At 37.7% G+C, this 19,688-nt stretch overlaps 3 protein-coding genes across 4 annotated transcripts; 1 reads left to right on the forward strand and 2 right to left on the reverse strand.

The window, feature by feature from the left end:
- Nucleotides 1-203: 203 nt before the first annotated feature.
- Nucleotides 204-7,187, reverse strand: ccnc (cyclin C). The gene is made up of 12 exons (XM_081364023.1): nucleotides 6,981-7,187; nucleotides 6,345-6,451; nucleotides 5,951-6,035; nucleotides 5,760-5,829; nucleotides 5,625-5,676; nucleotides 4,926-4,981; nucleotides 4,134-4,169; nucleotides 3,958-4,049; nucleotides 3,169-3,236; nucleotides 2,986-3,065; nucleotides 2,788-2,906; nucleotides 204-1,722 (listed from the first exon to the last, which is right to left on the reverse strand). Exons 1-12 carry the CDS (start codon nucleotides 7,010-7,012, stop codon nucleotides 1,668-1,670), a joined length of 852 nt encoding a protein of 283 aa, XP_081220149.1. The 5' UTR covers nucleotides 7,013-7,187; the 3' UTR covers nucleotides 204-1,667.
- Nucleotides 7,188-7,692: 505 nt separating this feature from the next.
- On the forward strand, nucleotides 7,693-12,408 carry ngs (notochord granular surface). Its single transcript, XM_081364026.1, has 11 exons — nucleotides 7,693-8,142; nucleotides 9,102-9,270; nucleotides 9,352-9,501; nucleotides 9,606-9,725; nucleotides 9,809-9,904; nucleotides 10,041-10,175; nucleotides 10,261-10,371; nucleotides 10,464-10,574; nucleotides 11,361-11,485; nucleotides 11,765-12,019; nucleotides 12,119-12,408. Exons 1-11 carry the CDS (start codon nucleotides 7,943-7,945, stop codon nucleotides 12,120-12,122), a joined length of 1,476 nt encoding a protein of 491 aa, XP_081220152.1. The 5' UTR covers nucleotides 7,693-7,942; the 3' UTR covers nucleotides 12,123-12,408.
- On the reverse strand, nucleotides 12,287-18,737 carry pgm3 (phosphoglucomutase 3). 2 transcript variants are annotated; one of them, XM_081364025.1, is made up of 13 exons: nucleotides 18,618-18,698; nucleotides 17,425-17,633; nucleotides 17,135-17,319; nucleotides 16,629-16,696; nucleotides 16,316-16,449; nucleotides 15,420-15,615; nucleotides 15,048-15,205; nucleotides 14,874-14,957; nucleotides 14,676-14,774; nucleotides 14,087-14,206; nucleotides 13,862-13,984; nucleotides 13,619-13,792; nucleotides 12,287-13,508 (listed from the first exon to the last, which is right to left on the reverse strand). In XM_081364025.1, exons 2-13 carry the CDS (start codon nucleotides 17,629-17,631, stop codon nucleotides 13,419-13,421), a joined length of 1,638 nt encoding a protein of 545 aa, XP_081220151.1. In that variant the 5' UTR covers nucleotides 17,632-17,633; nucleotides 18,618-18,698; the 3' UTR covers nucleotides 12,287-13,418. The 2 variants fall into 2 exon arrangements, with proteins under 2 accessions (XP_081220151.1, XP_081220150.1); XM_081364024.1 differs by having other exon boundaries at nucleotides 12,501-13,508; nucleotides 18,665-18,737.
- Between the last annotated feature and the right edge of the window lie 951 nt (nucleotides 18,738-19,688).

Below are 19,688 nucleotides of genomic sequence, written 5' to 3' on the forward strand. Positions count from 1 at the left end.
ATAAGTGTATGCATGCAGAAGGCTCAAATACCTAAATGATGTCACTGCACTATATAACAAAATATCAAACCTAACTGTTGCTAAATATATATGTGTGTGTGTGTGTGTGTTTGTGTACACCCATTTATGTATGCACACATATATATATATATATACTGTATATGTGTGTGTTTATTTTAAATGATAAAACAATGCATTCATTTAAAATTAAAAGAGTATTTGGTTGGACAAAACAAATAAAAAACTTTTTTTTTTCTGAACCTAAATGAAAGATCAGACTATTTTATAACAGCAGCTTTATTTAATAAGGCTTCTGAGCTCTGTTATAGACAAACAAAGGAAAAAACACTCCAAGCCCTCTCACCCCCACAGTTCTCACATCATCAAATATATTTACAGGCAAATAATACATACACAGTGCCTCATTTATGCTCAAAGATGTGGCAACACTCCTGAAGCACTGTTAAACATAGGACCACCGTGAGAGACGAAGCAAAAAACAAATGCCGTTCAGAACACAGCAAAACATCTACTTATTGTATAATCTTTTGAAGGTCTTTCCGCAAATAGTTACGTGTCCCAAACAAATGACGTGATGCTGATGATTGGAACCACAGCCAAGACGGAGATCTTCACTGCCTCCATTAATTAACACATTTCTGTCCAAAACCCTCAAGATATTGGCTTGTCCTCCATTAAACTTGATGAATACTGCAGCTAGAGACATCAATTCAAAACAACAAAATGAAAGCAAAAGAAACAGCATTTGTGTAATGGCAAGTACACGTAGCTTAATCATACAGTAAATTTATAAGACAAAAATAATTTTAAAAAGTCAAGGGCTATATGTGGAAAGCACGTTTACAAATGCATTTTCGGAGCATATTGTGACCAACTCAACTGTGTCACTTGTGCATTCTAACTCTCATCCACACGCATGTCAAAGAAAACGTATCCAAACCAGGATTTGATTACACAGTACAAGGGTTCAAAAAGATCGCCGTCACATAGCCCTGTGGCCAATCAGTTTACAGACAGCCACTTTGTAGAGAGGACTGATCCGTTTCCCTGAGGAATACAAACTGTGAGATGGTCAACGAGAGGCACGCATACAAATACATTTGCAATTAACATACAGACAGACACTCTCTCTCTCTCTCTCTCTTTGTCGCTCTCAGACACAGAAAATAATCAAGTTTTCTTTGTTCCCAAAGAGCATCCATTGAAAGAAAGCTTCATGGGACTTTTCAAGGAAGCCAGGACCATTGACTTAAAAGATTTGGGGAAACAGCACCTCTATTAATCGAAGGTTGTGGTGCATTTGTGTGTGTGTTTGTGTCCATAACATTCAACACTACAGCCTTAAGCTTGGCAACAAACTCTAAATCAAAGCAGATTTCCCATAGGTGAGCAGTCTGCTTCCCTCCTGCTCCTAGAATAACACAGGGCTGCTCTGATTGGATGAAGGAAGGAGGTGGCATCATTCTATCTGCTCTGATTGGTGGAAGAACCCAGAGAAGAGGAAAGAGAGGACGTGTGTGCCAGGAATCTGTTTCCCCACGGTCATAAAACAATGTGCTTGTAAAAAGCAGCATTCAAATGTGCCGAAATGTGCTGTGTTTGCCTTTCCAAATCACTCTGCCTCAGGTCCTTCACCAGGTGGTGCTCTAGGACTGACTGTAGGAGCTGTTCTGACTCCCGTTTGAGCTCTGGTCAGTCTCACTATATTAAGAAGAGCAAGAAAACACAAGTGCAAGAGTGAGATAAAACATGCTTAAGAAAGGGCTTTTCCAATTTTCCAAAAAAAAAAAAAAAAAAATTTTTTTAAATCATTTTCAGCAATTGAAATAAAGTTGTAATAAAATAATATTAATAATGAGCTTAATAATGAATAGTTATAAAAAAAATCTAATATACAAATAATAATTCAATTTTAAAAACGTAGTAATTAGAATGTTGCCTAGGCAACTAACTGCAATAAAGTTTACAGTACTAAAACTAAAAATTAAATAAAAATGAAAGCTATACAGAAATATAAAATAATAATAATAATAAAAACACATTACAAAAACAATCTAAAATTAATAATAAAAAAAAATAAAAATAAATAAAAAATAAATATAATATATATTAATAAATAATATAAAAGTAAATAAAGAACACTAGTTTTTAAAACCATGGGTTAAATGTGAAAATTGTCAAAATTGCTTAATAGTTTGTAATTCAAAAAAATTGTGAATGTAACCTTTAAGTGTTAAAAAAGGATGTCATTGTATTATAATTATCTATGACATATCTTTTAAGAATTTAAAGGTGCAGTAAGAGATTTCTGAGAAACACTGTTGATATTTGAAATCAATCCAAACAAACACACCCGTCCCTTCATTACTCCACCCCCAAAATGCACAAACACTCTTTTTTAATGTCTCTCAGCCATCTCTCTTTCTACAGTCTTTCTTCAAATCCCCTCTTGCTCTCTCTCTCTCCTCCATCATGAATGTATACACTCCCTACTGCTGATTGACTACAAGTGTGTTGTGGTGCTCAGTGCGATCCACTTTCAACAGTATTTCTCAGAAATCACGTACTGCACCTTTAAGAGTTGCAAAGACCTTATATCTAGCGTATGAGGTAATTTCAAATAAAGAGTAATGAAATCAGCTTCTTTTCACTGTTTCTCTTTGCACTGGTGAAATAAATACACACACGCCATGCTATTTCCATATAAATAAAAATACATGTGTGCGATTTTAATAACTGAGGTTAAAGAACTGCAGTCTGTCGTACCTGTTAGGAGGGGGTTTGGGTTTGGGCACCTTGTTGAGCACAGCCGCCATTTCCTTTCTATCATCAAAGTTCTTCCACTGGTCATAGAGTTTCAGTATCACCCTGATGATCTCCAGGATCTGTTGCAGAAAATCTCCCGTGTTAATGTACACTCACAGGGGGATAACATCCACAGCAAGACAGCTGAATGCGTCTTACCTTCTCCATGTCAACAGACAGCTCAGCAAACCACTGCCTGGCATCTTTCTGCTGTACCACACATGCCACATGCAGGCAGGCTGGAGAAGGAAGGACACAGTATCTGTAAGTCAGCTATTCAAGTTTTCTGCTGGCTTGCAAGCATAAGACCTGTCGGATTGGGTGTAGAAAGTTTCTTCTTACCAAGTGCAATCATAAATGGAGGATAAAGTAGACACAGGTCCGTCCTGTAGGTGTCATTCACTATCCTCCTACACACACAGAGAGAGAACTTTCACATCAGACATTCATGTGCACTTATTCAGCATATTTTTCAACACAGAATAGTAAACTTTTCTGTGATTGTGCATGTAAAAATGCATGTGCCCTCATAATCTTTCATAAATAGGGCAGGGCAACCTGTCACTTACATGAGATCCACCAATAGCAAACCACAACCATCCAATCAATTCCCCATGCGCAAAAGTCCCGCCCTACATTTTTTTTCATGTTCGAGAAGCAGTTTAACTTGGATATACATCAAAATAAGGAAGAAAAGACTTTTGCAACTTTCATTTCATGACTAATTATAATTATATCGATTTTCAACTATTCAACTATATAGACTCCTATTAAACACAATGACGGTGATGTGCAAACTAATTTATTCAAAGTCTAATTGAAACAAAATTTTGAAAAAGTATGGAAAATTGCTTCAGAAATATTTAAAGTTCTGCACTATTTCTGTTACTAATCAAATAAGCAAGTTTGTGATCGATCAAGTAATGTTTAATGGTATGGCACGGCGAATAACTAGGAAACCTAAAATTTGCACTTCATAAAAAATAGCTCCCTACACCTGGTATATAGTCTGGTCCACAATGCAACTTTTCTGTTGCATCTCTATATCGACATATAAAGAAAAGTAAACTGTGGTTGTTTGTTTCGCCGTGGCGTCTGAACTCTGAAGCCACACACACACACACTCCTCACCAAGCCAGCGGCAGCAGCATGTCCTCCTGACCCATGTCCTGCACATACTGCAGTAATGGCCTGTATGGGTGGTACACGATCAGACAGCAGTCCTAAAATAAAACAAAGCCAAACATCCATTAACACATGCTGAGAACAAACACCTAAACATTCTATGAAGAAGAACCAACACCAACCATGAGCTCCAGTAAATAGAATTCACATTCCAGGATCTAGAGAAACAGAGAGAGGCATTAGTTCACTGTGAAATTGTCTCACTAACACGTTACGTGGACTAATTATCATCTTTCCCATTACGATGATCCATAAATGTTCCTCCAGCACTCCATACGGCCGAGATGTTTCCCTTACAACACCTGACCGGTGGCACGCTGAACAAATAACACTTATCACCAGCCCGAGATATGAGCTGCCAAAACCATTTATCACGATAATGCGACTTTCCAGCGAAGGTGTCGGGAGTGTGAGGAATGTCACTCCTGATTGGGTGTCAGATACTTGGTGATACTGAAGGCCGACTCATCACCACACACACAGTCTCAGACTCTTGTCTAGCATTTCTATCATATGAATCCGACAGTTACAAGAAGTTATTATCTAGTTATCTAGTGGTGCTGTCAGATTTCCAAAATCTTGATCTGGAGCAAATTAACTGTGTTACACGTAAATTATGCAGAATTGCATGCAACTAACCCTGGCCTAAACCAAACCCTAATTCTTACCCTGTAACCCTGAAAGTACATGAAGTTAATTAATATTACTCAGTACTTCAATGTATAATTGCACTGTAACAAGGACACCTTTAAATTAAGTGTAATCACAATTCTTTCAGCACAAATTATTCTCAAAAAGAGACAAACAACTTGGACTGCAATATCAAGGCCATCTGGTACGACTCGCACTCGCTTATATGCCAGATCAGTGTCTCGCGAGTATTGTGGAGTGGAAAGCACAGAAGTTTGACTCACGTGATTCATTCTGAACGGAAACTCCTTTGGAAAAGCATAAGAGAACCTTGTTTTCACTGTTACAAAAAGACAATGAGAAAATAAGTCACCAAAAACATATTCTATTATATTAGTATGAAATGATTACATGAGTAAAGACCCGTTCAAACCAAGAACAATACTTAGATTAGCGTCCAGCGCACGATATTGTTCTGTTTATTATAAGCGTGTGCCGCAGTTTTGTCGCCTGCCACTTTAAATCCTCATGCTCTTTAAAGCAGGATTGATTCTGATTGGCTGTCAGTGTTTTTATCATTCATCAGCTAGAAAAAAATTATTCTGAAAGTGATTCCAATGACATTGTTTCTCAGTGCCATTATGGTTATAGTTGTGGTGTGGACTGATATTCTTTTATATTTATATCTTTATAGTTGGCGTTATAGTTATCATCTTTGGTGGCAAGTCAGCAAGTCAAAACTGAATGAATTTGGCAATTATGGCTTAAAAAAAAAGTTTCATTAAATGCTGATTTGCACCGTATATTATTTTCTGAACATAATAAGCAAATATGTTTGTACAATTCAGCTTTAGAACTAAAAAAAACCACTTCTATCACTTACACATTTCTGTAGTAGTTACTTTATATTTTTGCTAGTTACTTCATAATACTTATACGTTTTTGCTGCAGTTTGATGAATTTGTAAAATATAAATCACTTACACACAGACGTTGCTGCTGAAATAAGCCGTGTGTTCGAAACAACACCAAATTCCTGCCAAGGAAAGATTTCTGTTGATCAAAATTCTAATTTGATGCATCTTTCAACAGAAATTCCTACTCTGAGACGGTGTTTACCTCGACTTTAGAGGCCAGAAATACACATGTAGGGGCCATCAGCACAGGGTCTATGCTCTTCAGAGAGTACCTGAGAAGAAGACAAGAGTTTTCTTCAATCTGTCAAAAATAGAACGGCCTCCATTCTAGATCATGAGTATCAATCGGTAGGGAGGAAATGAAGGCTGTAACCAAGGCAACGACCCACACACCTGGCATAGAAGCGCTTAAAGTAGACAGTTGCTGTGGCGATGACCTGTTGCCTGAGTTTCAAGTGTTCTCCCAAGGCTTGAATCACTGCCAAGAGATGACAAATTAAACTATGTAAATTCTTTAAAGGCAAGGTTTATTCCAATAGACTTTAAATTTATATATATATATATATATATTAAAAGCAGCTGAATGACACCTGAACATGTACATTAATGCTCTGCTGCAGCCTTAACAGTCCATTAAGCAAATCATACATTTCTGTATACTCCTTCAGTAATGATATGAAAATCATATTGAATATACATTCTGTAAATGCAGTCACATTCAGAACAGGCCCATATTCACTCTACATTTCAGTTAGACAGGAAGATGATATATAATTTATCTCCAAACCATTGGCAAAAAATATCTGAAGCTTCCAGTACTCCTCCTCTGTGAGGAACTTGAGATCTTTCTGTCTCTCCTTCATCAGATCCTGTTTGTCCAGAACCCACTGCAGACTGGTGAGAACAAGCAGATCAGTTACTTTCAATTTAGAAATCATTAATGAATACTAGCACACAAATCAACACTTATATTTAATACACTCTTAATGTCAAAGAACACGGACATCAATCATTTACAAACTTCATATAAGCATCTAAACATCACGACACTACACTAATTAAAAATTTTAATATCAAATAAAGGAATGAAAAGAAACTTATGCCTTAAATAATACAATATTTATCCAGATTATTCATAAATTAAATTCCTCTGTGGTTTCTTCAGTCCAGAACCACTAGCCAGTCGGCTAAAGCTAATAATCCAGAGATTTATACTGTTCAAACAATAAAAGTCATTGAATCTAGTGTCTATTCTTTATCATGGCATTTACCGAGATTTGGTAAATAACGTTAGTTCTCTTTAATTAGCCAACTCCATGAATTTTAACGTTTTTATTTCTTTTGCAGCTTCGCAACAACAGCAACACCTCTAGAAATACCTTTAATGCCCTCGATTTATGTCACAGAACACGTCTCTACTTACTAATGTGAACTCTGCCAGAAGTTCCCTGCCATCTTGAGGTGGTTGAGGTAGAAAATAACCCTTAATGTGATGTTAAATTGTGTTTAAATGAAACGAAGCTATGATTAAATCAGACGAGGAGCGCGACACAAAAAACACTCCGTACAATTTCAATGTGCAAAAATAAAACTGTCCGGGAGGAAGCAAACTTACGCATCAGTTCCGGACAGATTCCTGCGCGCTTCTTGTATTACTAATAAACATTTACGAGTTTATTTGTAAATAAACGCCTTTAAATAATAATATAATATAGCCTAATATATCCTAATATAATATAATATAATATAATATAATATAATATAATATAATATAATATAATATAATATAATATAATAATATAATATAATATAATATAATATAATATAATATAATATAATATAATATAATATAATATAATATAATAACAAGTTCATATGAAAATATGACATCAGCTTATGTAGCCTATTTATAATAAATTATATAAATAATATTTACTGTATTATTGATATATAACTATTTAAATGCAAAAAATAATATTTTCACTTAATGTGTTTATTTGTTTGTTTCCACAAACATAATCTATCCATAGGCTACTGACTCCATAACGGCAATTTATGATAGTCCAATTATATCAGCATGCATCTCCTTAATTAAGTCACTGGTGTTTTCAATCTCCAAGTTTTCTGACAGTTTTAGTGCAGAGAATGTCATTAATAAGACTCGGGCTTGCCAGCTTCATTAGGAAAGCTCACTCCTCTATTTTTACCGCGGTAAAAGTCTTCGCGGTGGCCCGTCAGATAGTTCAGAGATAGTTCGACTCTGTGTCAGACCAAGGTTCGACATTCCTCGTCCAGAACAGCAGGTATAAAGCTCCCTCATGAATGAGTGCGCACTGAAAGCTTCTGTCGCATCTTTGGAGACGCGCAAGGACCATCACCTTCACCATGAGTTACAGCCCAGAAAGGATGTCATCGTACCGCCGTCACTTTGAGGGTGGCCTGACCTCGTCTTCCACGCTCCAGGTCCGGGTGTCCAGCCCTTCGCCCACCCGTGGGCCCGCGCGCCACCGCTCCGCCAGTTACAACCGGAGCGGCACTTTGGGGCGCAGGACGCTCTCCGGATCCCGCAGATCACGTATGACCAGGTAAGCCACAGTAGTGGCCAAAAGTGATGCCTAGGAAAACAGACATCTGCAGCCTTTATTCAAATATAATTTAAATTCGTTAAAGCATATGTGTTGTTGTGCTTGCAGTCAAAATTTTATTTATGATAATTGTTTGAACTGATTATGTTAGTCAATGTATGCTTTTTCTTGTGAGCTTTTTGTTTTTCTATGCATTTTTAATTGCTGTATAGTTTGCTTTTTTGCCAAATAATTTTGTCAGATAAATACCTTAACCAAGTTTAGTATTTTGTTCTTCCCTTAAATTTAAAATGTTTAAAAATATATATATAGTTTCCTTGCATCTTGATGGCTTAATTGAGCTTGTATGGTCATTAAAACATATATCCCCCCCACTTTTTGCCACCACTGTATCTAATATAATATAACTGATAACTAAAATTAAATCCACAAAAAAAATTATTACTTGAAATAAAATAAACATTTACATAATTTAAATGAAATATTAAAAAAAACTTCAATTATATAGAAATATAATATGTAATAGGCTATAATAGGCTATAATAAAATATTATATAATAACAAGTATATTATTTATAGATATATTATACTGTATATAATATATAATAATATGATTAATAATAATAATGGTGACACTTTAGTTTAGGGTTCAGTTCTCTATATTAACTAACTATTAACTACAACTTTGCCTCAATAAACTCCTAATTACTACTTATTAATAGTTAGTAAAGTAGTTGTTAAGTTTAGGTATTGGGTAGGCTATGATTATGTTCATGCAAAATATGGCATTAATATGTGCTTTATAAGTACTACTAATAAACAGCCAATATCCATATCCATGCTAATAAGCAACTAATTAATAGTAAGAATTAGACCCTAAACTAAAGTGTTACCAATTTTTATAAAAATCTATTTCAAAATGATAAATGTTGTAAATGTATGTTTTGTTTCCTCTACAGCAGTGTTAGTATGGGGACGCTGTGTCTGGGCACGGGTTGGGGGGTTGCAGGAGGTGCTGTGGATCTGGACGCTGCGGCTGCTGAGAACCAGGCTTTCCTCAGCGCACGCACAGGTGAGAGAAAGGAGATGGTTGCCCTGAACGACCGCTTGGCTGTATACATCGAAAAGGTAAGACACTTTACCTCTTTTGGTTTCTTTATGGTGCCCATTTTAAAGACAGCCCTGTGAGTTTTAGAGTGGTTGTTGCAGGTACGTTCTCTGGAGCAGAGCAACAAGCTGCTGGAGGCAGAAATTGATGCCATCAAGGGTCACTATGTGAAGCCATCCGGCCTGAGAATGCTCTATGAGGAGCAGCTGAGGGAGCTGAGGAGGATTGCAGACCAGATGAAAGTCCAGCGGGTGAGAGATGGAGGACCACAGGGCGATTATGCCTTACTCACTTACACATGTACACCATGACTCTAGCTAGGATCGCCATGATAACTGCCTCTGTGCCCTTGTAGGACCTGGCGGTAGCAGCAAAGGGTGCCATGGCAGGTCAGCTGGAAATGCTGAAGGTCAAATACGAGGAGGCTCTTGAGGCCAGAAAGAAGGCGGAGCTTGAGATCGAGGCCTTCAGACCGGTAAGAGATCCAATTTAATACAGAAAGTGTAACATCACTTGGATTTATGTAATGATGGGGTTCAAACTCCCTCTGTACACTAGGATGTGGATGCAGCCACATCCGCCCGAATTGCCTTGGAAAAACGACTGGAGAACCTAGAAGTGGAGCTCGAGTTCCTACAGAGGATTCACAAAAAGGTTCAGATTATTTACATATCATTATGAAATCTGTATCACAGTACAGATTGCTAAGTTTAATTGTAATGTGTTAGTAATTGAATCAATAAAATATATTGTTAGATTGCCTTCTTAATCAACATTTTCTTTATGTCAGGAAATCGAGGAGTTGATGGCTCAGATTTATGGATCTGTGGCTAAGGTAGATGTGGCCTTCTCTTTGCCCGATCTGGCCTCCGCTCTCAAACAGATCCAGGCTCAATATGACAGCATCGCCGCCCAAAACCTGCAGGTAATCAGGATAGGCTGCAAATAAACCTCATCATCCATGATACTGACCTTCGATGCTCACGTTTTTCCCAACTGGTGTTCATTAGGAGATGGACGCTTGGTACAAAGCGAAGTTCCAAGATCTAAACAACGCAACATCACGGCACATGGAAACAGCAAGGAGCGTCAGAGAAGAAATCACAGCTTATAAGAAAGAGGTGTGGAAAATAGTGTTTTCCTCTACTGAGCCTCATTTAACAAAAAACACCAAACTGTACGGCCTTATAATTGAACTTGTGTGTGTTTGCAGATTCAGAATAAACAGAGAGAACTGGATGCTCTTAAAAACAGGAATGAAGCACTGCTGCTCCAGATCAAAGAAGCCCAGGAGAAATACAAGAGAGAGGAGGAGGAGCTACAGGTAAAGACACGCCCCCTTCAATGTAAAGAGAACGTCACAACGGCTGTGTCTGAAATCGTGTTCTCTCTAAATTGGTACATCTTTTTAATAAGTAATTACTTTGCAATTGCTATAAAAGTATATAATATGGACTTCTGTAGAGACCAGACATACATTCGTCATGTTGTAAGTGTCATGTGACCTACCAGCATCAGTTGCGTCGCTTTACCGGCATTCACATTTCCTCTCCCATTGCCGAAAGTGTCCATCAGCTGCACTTTTCAGAAGTAGTAAGTCATCCAGGTACTTTTTGCGTACTATAAATTCGGGCATACTACTGTTTTGCAACCTACTTAAAAATTAAGTTTCTTAATTGGCATTGATGGTTCCATGAAGAACTTTAAAACATCCATGGAACCTTTCCATTGCACAAAAGGTTCTTTCAGTGTAAAAAGGTTCTTTAGATCAATAAAATGTTCTTCACTCACACACAAAAAAGGTTATTTTAAGAGCTGTTCACTGATAGGTTCGAGGAACCAAAAATGGTTATTCTATGGCATCGCTGCAAAAAAGAGAATGTATATTATAGGGAAGTATGCAATTTTGAATGCAAATATAGGTTTTCAAGTACCATTGAGACCTTTTTTTTTTTTTTTCTTGGGCCATCAAGCAACCACCCAGAAAACTCTAGCACCCACCCAAAATGCTCTAACAACCGCATAGCAACATGCTAAAATCCCTCAGAACATCTCAAGCGTTTTGCACGACCAAGTTTATTTTAATATCTCTCTAATTCATGTGTCATAGATCCGTATAGAGACTCTGAAGGAGGAACTGAAGTCTATTAAGGGGAAGATTGCGCTGCTGCTGAGAGAATATCAGGATCTGCTCAATGTAAAGATGTCGCTGGAGATTGAAATCACCACATACAGGTACTGCAGTTCTGCCATTCCACCTTGAAATAGCAATGCAGTGATTATGTATTTTTGAAGGTCAGTCCGGAAGTTCGCATCACCCTGGTTCCCTCAACAAATAAACGTTTGTTAATGCTTGTTTTGTCTTATTTTAAATAATTTTAAGTTCCCTTGAGGCCTGCTTCGAAGTTTGCTAAGGCCCCCAAGTGGGCCCTGGACCCCTGGTTGAGAATCACTTTTCTGTATAGAAGTTCTCTTTTTTCTAAGAGTGTAACTCGTTTTGCTGTGTCTCTGCAGGAAGCTGATAGAGGGAGAAGACAGTCGCTTATCCAACATGGTGAGCAGTCTGTCTCTCATGAGCGCGAGCGCAGGAATGGTCAGAAGCGTTTCTGGGGCAAGCAGTCAAGGGGTCAGTGGAGCGGTGGGCTCTTCCGCCTCAGAGAAGATGCTCTCCAGCAGCTCAATAGTCAACCACAACCATCACGAGTCCGTGGAGGAGTTCAGCCATGAACAGGCTGTGGAGATGACGGAGAGGAAGACGGTCCTCATTAGGTACAAGTAAACCGCTCTACTATAACATTACAAAAAATCCTTGTTGCAAGTTATGTTGTTCCAGAAACTAATGCCCATCTCTCTTTGGTTGCAGAACAGTTAAGACAGATGAAGACATGATTCAAAGGGACACACAAGAACGCACCATCACCATCTCTGGCGCCGCAGATGAGAACGATTGAATTAGACCCTTGTATTAGAGTCATGAGACCTCGTCCTTCAAAGTTCGTTACTTAGAAAAACTAGAAAAATCAGACCAGAGAAATAAATATCACAAAGAATCTCTCATCCTTTACTACTTCCTTTGTGCTTTGACTAATCTGCTAAAACAGCATGTATTAAGTGTTTAACTGTGGGTCATCATTACAAATAAAGCTTGTTTGCACAGCATTTGTGTTTCCAGTTGTTCTGCATCCGAAGTGCTTATATGGCAAACAAAGAGAATCAATATTTTTATATGGAAACAAAAGTAAAGACTTTTTACAGCAAAACACCAAAACGATGGTGCTAAAATATTGAATTTATTTATTTAAAGAATTATAGCTAAAAAACTTAGCTTTAAAATAGCATGATGCAATATACATATAAGGCTTTAATTGGAGAACAGCCTCATGTTGATTGCACATACACTACAATTCAAAAGTTTTGCATAAAATTGATCAAACGATTTCTTTTTCAAACAAATGCTGTTCTTTCGAACTTTCCATTCTTCAAAGACAAACAATTGTACCAGTTTCAACAAAATGTACCAGTTTCCACAAAAATATACAGCAGCACAGCTGTTTTCAACATTGATAATAATAAGAAATGTTTCTTGAGCAGCAAATCATCATTTTAGACTTGATTTCTGAAGGATCATGTGACACTGATGACTGGAGTAATGATGCCGAAAATTCAGCTTTACATCATAAGAATAAATTATTATTTTTGTTTCAAATATATTCAAATAGAAAACAGTTATTATAATTTGTAATAATATTTTGCAGTATTGTTATAGTTTTTATCCAATAAATTAAGCCTTGGTGAGACTTTCAAAAACATTTAAAAATCTTACCAACACCAAACTTTTTTTCCCTCTATTATCAAGATAGCAGGTAAATTTAAAAATAATTAGCAAAATTTAAAAATGCAATTTAACAGTCTGGTCTGATGAAGTGAGTGTGAGGAAATATCCACATGGATCATGGTTTAACATTCCCACATATTCATACACTTCCATTAATAAAGATTGTTGGTCATTCATACAGTACAAGAGTAAACTATTAACATTGGTCATCTTCCAAAACATTTGTTAGTGCAACAAAAAATATATAGTTTAGAGTATTTTTAATATTGACATGATTTGATTGGATGGAATCTCATTGACTGATGGCATGAATACACGTGTGTGTGCGTGAGATTATTGTAAAGGTTTAGGCTCGTCTCCGACTCCTCCAGCGAGACGATACACAGCCAAGCTGACCTCATGAGCCAGATTATCAGCACTTTCCTGCAAATAAACACAGCAAATTAAACATTTTGCATTCATTTTACAATCAAATATATTGTGATATTTAGGGCTTCCCCAGACCAAATATTTGACACCAGCAGTGTGTGTACCTGTGTGTCAGCCTCAGCATAGACCCTGACCACATCTTCAGTTCCAGATGGTCTAACAAAGGACCGAGCCTTTTTGTACTTCTTGACAAGCGAGTCGATGGCCTCCTGCAGACCCTCTGGAGTCACGGCCCTCCTCTCTGCGTCTGTCGTATCTATGACACGCCGGTCTGACACCTGCAGAGTCCAGCAGTTAAAACACACACACATTCACTTAAACCTCATAAAACACACACAAGTACACACCGTGACTTTAAGTTGGCGGTTGGGCAGGTCTGTGTAAACTGCATCCCAGTCTTGCACAGACATCCCTCTGATGGCCAACACAGCTTCAATCACTAGCATATCTGAGATGGCGTCTCCAACCGTCTGCGGAAAAGAGCAAGGTTGTTAAGTATGGAAAAATTCACCTAGTTTTATTATATCTATAGGGCATCTGATGATGTAGCTTGATGGTGTATGTTTTTATACCTGGTTGATCAGATTAACTGTGTTCTCCAGGATTTTTGCTGCATGTTTTTTCTCATCGTTGGTGTTCAGGTCTTTCACCAGCTCCAAAATCTGTTTCTGTGCTGCTTTGCTGAACAAAACCTGAAACATACCAGCAAAAAACACAAGTAAAACCACAAGTTTCAACACACTACTAACCGAACGCATCAAGGCCCCACCCCTTTATTTTGCATATGCCTTTGCTAGGAATTATTTAAATGAAGAACATTGTGACGTGTGCATTCGCGGAAGAAAACTTAAGACTACAATGAGTACAGTGCGCACTGATATAGAGAAAAGCTCACTTTGGAGTGACTGTGCTTTGGAACTTTGCAGATCTTTTTCATGATCAAACAGCAACATTTCACACTAAAGAAAGTTAAAAATGTAAAAAAAGCATAATAGGTCCTCTTTAAAGACTCTAAACTGAAAAGCTGGTTCAAAAGTCAGTTTGAATGGGCCGGTCACATAACCACATGTGTAGAATTGATGTCTTGATGGACTGAAGTTTGCTGAACTCTGACCTGCTAATTTAAATAGTGAAAATTGCATTATTTTGCAATGAACTCACAGTTCCATGTCCATTGGCCTCAAAATACACTCCGATATCATATTCCTGCGCCGCATGATGTAGGTGCTTCACTCCTGTTTTCGTACAGCATACTGTGACCTGTTGAGAGGTCAAAGGTCACCTTAACATCTCATAAACACAGAGTAGCAAGAAATTGGAGAGTACTATAGCAACAGGAGATATTTCTAAGAACATCACCTTCATGACGTCCTCCAAGTAGCGAGTTGAGCTCCCATTAGCATATGCTGTCTGAACAACAGCAATCTGTAAATTCAACCCAGCCTGAACACACACACACAGACAAAATTAATGTCGAAATTTAAATTTAGAAGTGGCTAATTCCATTCTAGACCTTATTCATGTGTGTAGAACCTGTGTGAGCAGCTCTTTGAGGTATGTGCTGATTAGAGTAGCGATCTTGTCTCCGTCCAGGAGATGGAAGCGGCCCTTAGAGTCAGTGTAATAGTAAACAATGCGATCGGCATCACCATCGAACGAGCAGCCGCGTTCACCAGCTGTCATACTCACACCTGAAGAGAAAAAAAGTGAGATTTCTCTAATTATTCGGTATGAACAGAAGTGTTTTCAAGGCTTCTTTCATTATATTGTAAAATAAACTCTCTCTGACTTGGTTTAAACAAACATAAATATTTAATCATCTTTTCATCTCATATGAAATGATTTTTTCCTCATGGGACGTTCAAGGAACCATGTATTTTCAACCCTCAAAAAGTTCTGACAGACCTTGAGGAGCTTTCTGCTGGACTTTGACGTAATCTGCTCCACACAAGTGGTTGAGTTTCCCACTGCTGCCATCATTTGAAAGCACGACCTGCAGTTCGGAGCGTAGAAACGGCTCCATTTCTCTCATCTTCAATGCACCAATGCCGTTGGCTCCATCCACCAGAAGCTTCTTCTGATCATCAGTGCGATTTGGGGCCTTTGGAATACAAGTAGAAAAACACTTAATGCTAGATATTAACAGGATCATTAAAGTGCCCCTATTATCCTTTTTTGAATATTACCTTTCATGTAGTGTGTATATAATATAGCTGTTTGTGAATGTAAAAGTTTCATAGATCAAAGTGCACGATAAATTGAGTTATTGTCTCCCAAAAGAACGAACTGATTCTGAACTGCCTGAAACGAGTCGTCAGTAAATCCAGTCTTACTTCCTGCAAAAACCTATGTAGGTTTGTAACAAATTTGCATAATGCCAGCCTATGGTCTTCACTGGCCGCTGGTGAACAAAAAACTACTTTGACCTGCCCTAAAACACTGCAGTTGCGGTTTGGTTTGTTTTGCCGATTTTGCCTGCACTTCCAATGGATGAAGAGTCTGGCACAAATTGATGCAGTAAAGCCGACGCCATCTTTACTATTCGTATCACTGTGCATCAAGTGCTGAGGAGCTGAAATTCAGATATGGTAATAGGCATTTCGTTTCTGATAAAGCGGTAGACCAATCACAACAGGCTGGGATTTAGAAAGGAGGGGTTTAGAGAGAGACACTGTGAGAAAAGAGGTGATGCTGCATGAGAAAATGAAAGTGTTTTTTGACCGTGGATTCATGCAAAATTATTGCAGGAGACCTACAAAACAAAATGAGGAATCTTTAAAATAGCATAATAAGGGCCTTACGTTCTGGGTGAGCTGAAGGAAAGCCTGTGAGAGTTTCTGGTAGTAGCCCTCAACAGTGGGACTGCCATAGCAGCCATTTGTGTTGCAACAGCACACCATATAATGCAGCTGGGGAGTGGTGACCAGACCATAGTCTTTTAAAAGAAACACACACCCATGATCAACACCAATAACCAACAGAGCAATTCATCAACCTTTGTACTGTCATATCTCCCAACTGCACTTACACTTTACACTAATTTTATGAAATGAGTTTCAAACAAAGTAATTCATTTCATTAAGTTTTATAATGGTAAGAACTTTGTGAACACACCATGAGTTTTGCCTCCCAAACTGGAAACGCCATCCAATACAGCCTGAGAGAGACTGACACTGCTTGGTCTAAATAAAACAAACAAACAGAAATAAAAGGTAACTTCGATAGTCCACTTTAGACATTCTACGAATTATAAGAAACTTTGCAACTACATGTCAACTACCAGTCATTAGAGAATTCGTAGACTGTCTGCTAAATATCAGCTAACACTTTATTTTGATGGTCTACCAACATAATATAATAAGCTAAGGCTTCAGCTTTTCAGTTATTAATGTATAGCTAAAGGTGTATGAGGACCAAAATAAATCCTGATAATGATTACTTTCAGCTACACTATTTAAATCACATTTTCAGACTGTGAAACATCTGTTGGTAGTGTTTTAGACTTGATCAACTGGCTTGGCCACTATGAAGTCTACAGGTTTGGTAGCTTCTCTTGTACTTATGCTTTCAATTGTGACAGTTGTTAACCTTCCTGCTTTGTAAACAGAAGCCAGGCTTACCTGGTGTCTTTGCCGATGTAGACACTCGCTGGTTCACTCATGCTGATGTCCTCTTTCTCAATAACATCTCTCAGTGCTTTGAGGAGAGAGTCCTGCTCGGCGTTAGCTAGCTGTGTAGCGTATTCCTCCCAAACCGCTGTCACCATCTCCCCCATGGGGTCAATTAGCTTCACCCCATTGTCTTCCTGAAAAAGATGATAACATTGCAGCAACATCCTCGGAAAGTGAAAATTCACCACTGTTCTATTGATGTGACAGTAAATGTGGACACACATGGGTGCATTTCTTACCTCTGGGTTATGGGAGGCAGTCACCATGACTCCTATGGTGGATTTAGTCTTTTTAGACCTCAGAGTTGCCAATAGCCCCATGCGGAACATGACGTGGTCCAGATGTTTGGCGTGAGTGCGGAATCCAGCTGTGCCATATTGCAACTTAAGCCCCTCTGGCTTCGGATGCAGCTTGGACTTTTGAGATACCTCCTCAAACTGAGCCATCTCTGAAAACAAAGACAAAAACAACTCAATGTAACAATAAGAAGCAGGAGAAGAAAGTTCAACACTTTTACTTCAGCAATAAACAAAATGAAACACAAATGTGATGTTTATCTAAAGTCATTTTTGCTTATTCGTGTGGCTGAATTGGATCATCGAAGGTCAGCAGCAAAGACATTGGCTCATAAAGTGAGATTAAATACATAAATATTTGTGCAATTTAACATTTAATTATTGCAGGTTTGCACAATATTTCACTGTTTTTATTCATTTTGAGGAATACAGAATCTGTTTTTGAGCAAGTAAAATTAGTTAATTTTTACTTCATCATACCTTCATCAAAATTAGTAAATGCTCACGTTTAATCTAGAACTACAATAACCATCATGTTCACACAACACCTCTGCACTTACTCCTGATTTCTCTCAACATGGGGACAGGAAAGCTGTCAATTAATGTATTGGAAAACAAAGTAATTTGCGTTACTTATTTGAAAAAGTAGGCTAACTCAGATATTTTGTTGTTAATTTAAAAGAAATGCATTACTTTTCAAGTCACATGAAAAAGTAACTTTTAATGTGTTACCCCATAACATGTGCTTCATGTAGTTATATGCATTGCTGAGATTGGACTATAAACATGAAAAACATTAAAAACCCAAAGCAGTTTGCGATTTAAAGTGCATATACCTCCATTAAAAAACTGCAATAATCAAAACAATAATCTTCCAATCAATCAATCCCAAGATAAATAGCAAGGAGTAATGTCTGTTCCAAGTATTATATCCCAAAATGACAACTGAACAATAAAACATGCACACTTACAGATATAAATAGATGTAAACATAATCATAATGACATTACAGTTATTAAAATAAAATGAAATAAAATGAATGAATGAATCTTCTAATCACACTACTGCAACACATTATCCGGGCTTGCAAACGAAAACAATACACGCTAACTAATTATAAGAGTTCTGTTATTTACCATTAAATGAGTTTAATATGATGACAGTTGATGAAGTTTACACTCACTCTGCTGTTTCTGCGGCTGAAGGGCGTGAGCTCTGAGCAGCGCTTCCTACTTCCCTGATTACGTGGCTACAGTGACGTTCGTCGCCACGCCCCCTCTACTGACGTACACGGTAACTTTTTGCATATTTTAACCAAATCAGATTAGTTTAAGGCTCTGGTTTAACCCACAGATCAAAGTTTAATTATTTCAAAGGCTTGCAGCCTGTGCTAACTGAGACTGTTCATTGTTATTCCTGAAATACTGAGTTTTACTATAATAATAGTATTTCTAAAGAAGAGTTCCAATCACAGTCATACATCTTATTATATTACATTAGATTAATTTTAATATTATGTTAAATATGTATTATGTAAATATAATCATGTTTCATTGTACATTAACTTAACATCATCTATGGCTCGTAGTGGTGGAGGCCCAGATGGTTTTTTTTTTAGTTCATTATCAGCTGTGTAAACATGTTCAGAAAACATGTTTATGCAGATGTTGTAAAATCTTTTCTTTCTTTTTTTTTACAGATTTCCATTTCAGCATTGGGGAACAGCTTCTCAAATGCTTCTGCACTGTTTATGACTGTCTCTTTTAGTAAGATGATGCCTGTTGCCACATGTGGAACAGTAAAAAAATAAAGAAAAAAACATAAGAGGGGCCCTTCATGGTTTGAAAGAGACTTTACCACACATGTCTGATGTCTGACGGAATGAAGCAGACAGCCAGACAGAACCAGGACAGAGAAAGTTTGAGGCCCCTGGCCAAATAACAGTTTACTGTTAAGCTCCCCCTCAGTGAGGACTGACCCCTCACCCTCACACACACAAACTAACACTCCATAGCATGCTCTGAAAGGACTTTCAGTAATCTGCTTGGTAGACTTAACAAAAATCAGCTCTTGGATAATATGTGCATTCTTTGTAATAATTTTTTTCATGTTGATGTTGACAAGAAGTTTTTGCAGCTGCTTCAACAAGAAGAGGAGGTCCTCATGGGAGATTCCTGAGTCCTGCTGTGCACACTCACACACTACAT

This window comes from Scardinius erythrophthalmus (genome assembly GCF_964197995.2).
Source record: "Scardinius erythrophthalmus genome assembly, chromosome: 4".
Taxonomy (NCBI): Eukaryota; Metazoa; Chordata; class Actinopteri; order Cypriniformes; family Leuciscidae; genus Scardinius; species Scardinius erythrophthalmus.

Bases quoted from the DNA above. Each gene is read 5' to 3' on its own strand.
- pgm3 (XM_081364025.1), bottom strand. From the start codon at position 17,631: ATGGCTCAGTTTGAGGAGGTATCTCAAAAGTCCAAGCTGCATCCGAAG. The intron at 14,207-14,675 runs GTGAGTTCATTG...GGTATGTTTCAG, and splicing joins AGGCCAATGGACATGGAACT to GTTTTGTTCAGCAAAGCAGC. The intron at 13,793-13,861 runs GTGTGTACTTGT...TGGACTCTGCAG, and splicing joins ACCGCCAACTTAAAGTCACG to GTGTCAGACCGGCGTGTCAT.
- ccnc (XM_081364023.1), bottom strand. From the start codon at position 7,012: ATGGCAGGGAACTTCTGGCAGAGTTCACATTA. The intron at 4,982-5,624 runs GTAAGTGATTTA...TTTTTGTAACAG, and splicing joins TTCAGCAGCAACGTCTGTGT to TGAAAACAAGGTTCTCTTAT. The intron at 3,237-3,957 runs GTGAGGAGTGTG...CTGTGTGTGTAG, and splicing joins ATGCTGCTGCCGCTGGCTTG to GAGGATAGTGAATGACACCT.
- ngs (XM_081364026.1), top strand. From the start codon at position 7,943: ATGAGTTACAGCCCAGAAAGGATGTCATCGTACCGCCGTCACTTTGAG. The intron at 9,502-9,605 runs GTGAGAGATGGA...GTGCCCTTGTAG, and splicing joins ACCAGATGAAAGTCCAGCGG to GACCTGGCGGTAGCAGCAAA. The intron at 9,726-9,808 runs GTAAGAGATCCA...TCTGTACACTAG, and splicing joins AGATCGAGGCCTTCAGACCG to GATGTGGATGCAGCCACATC.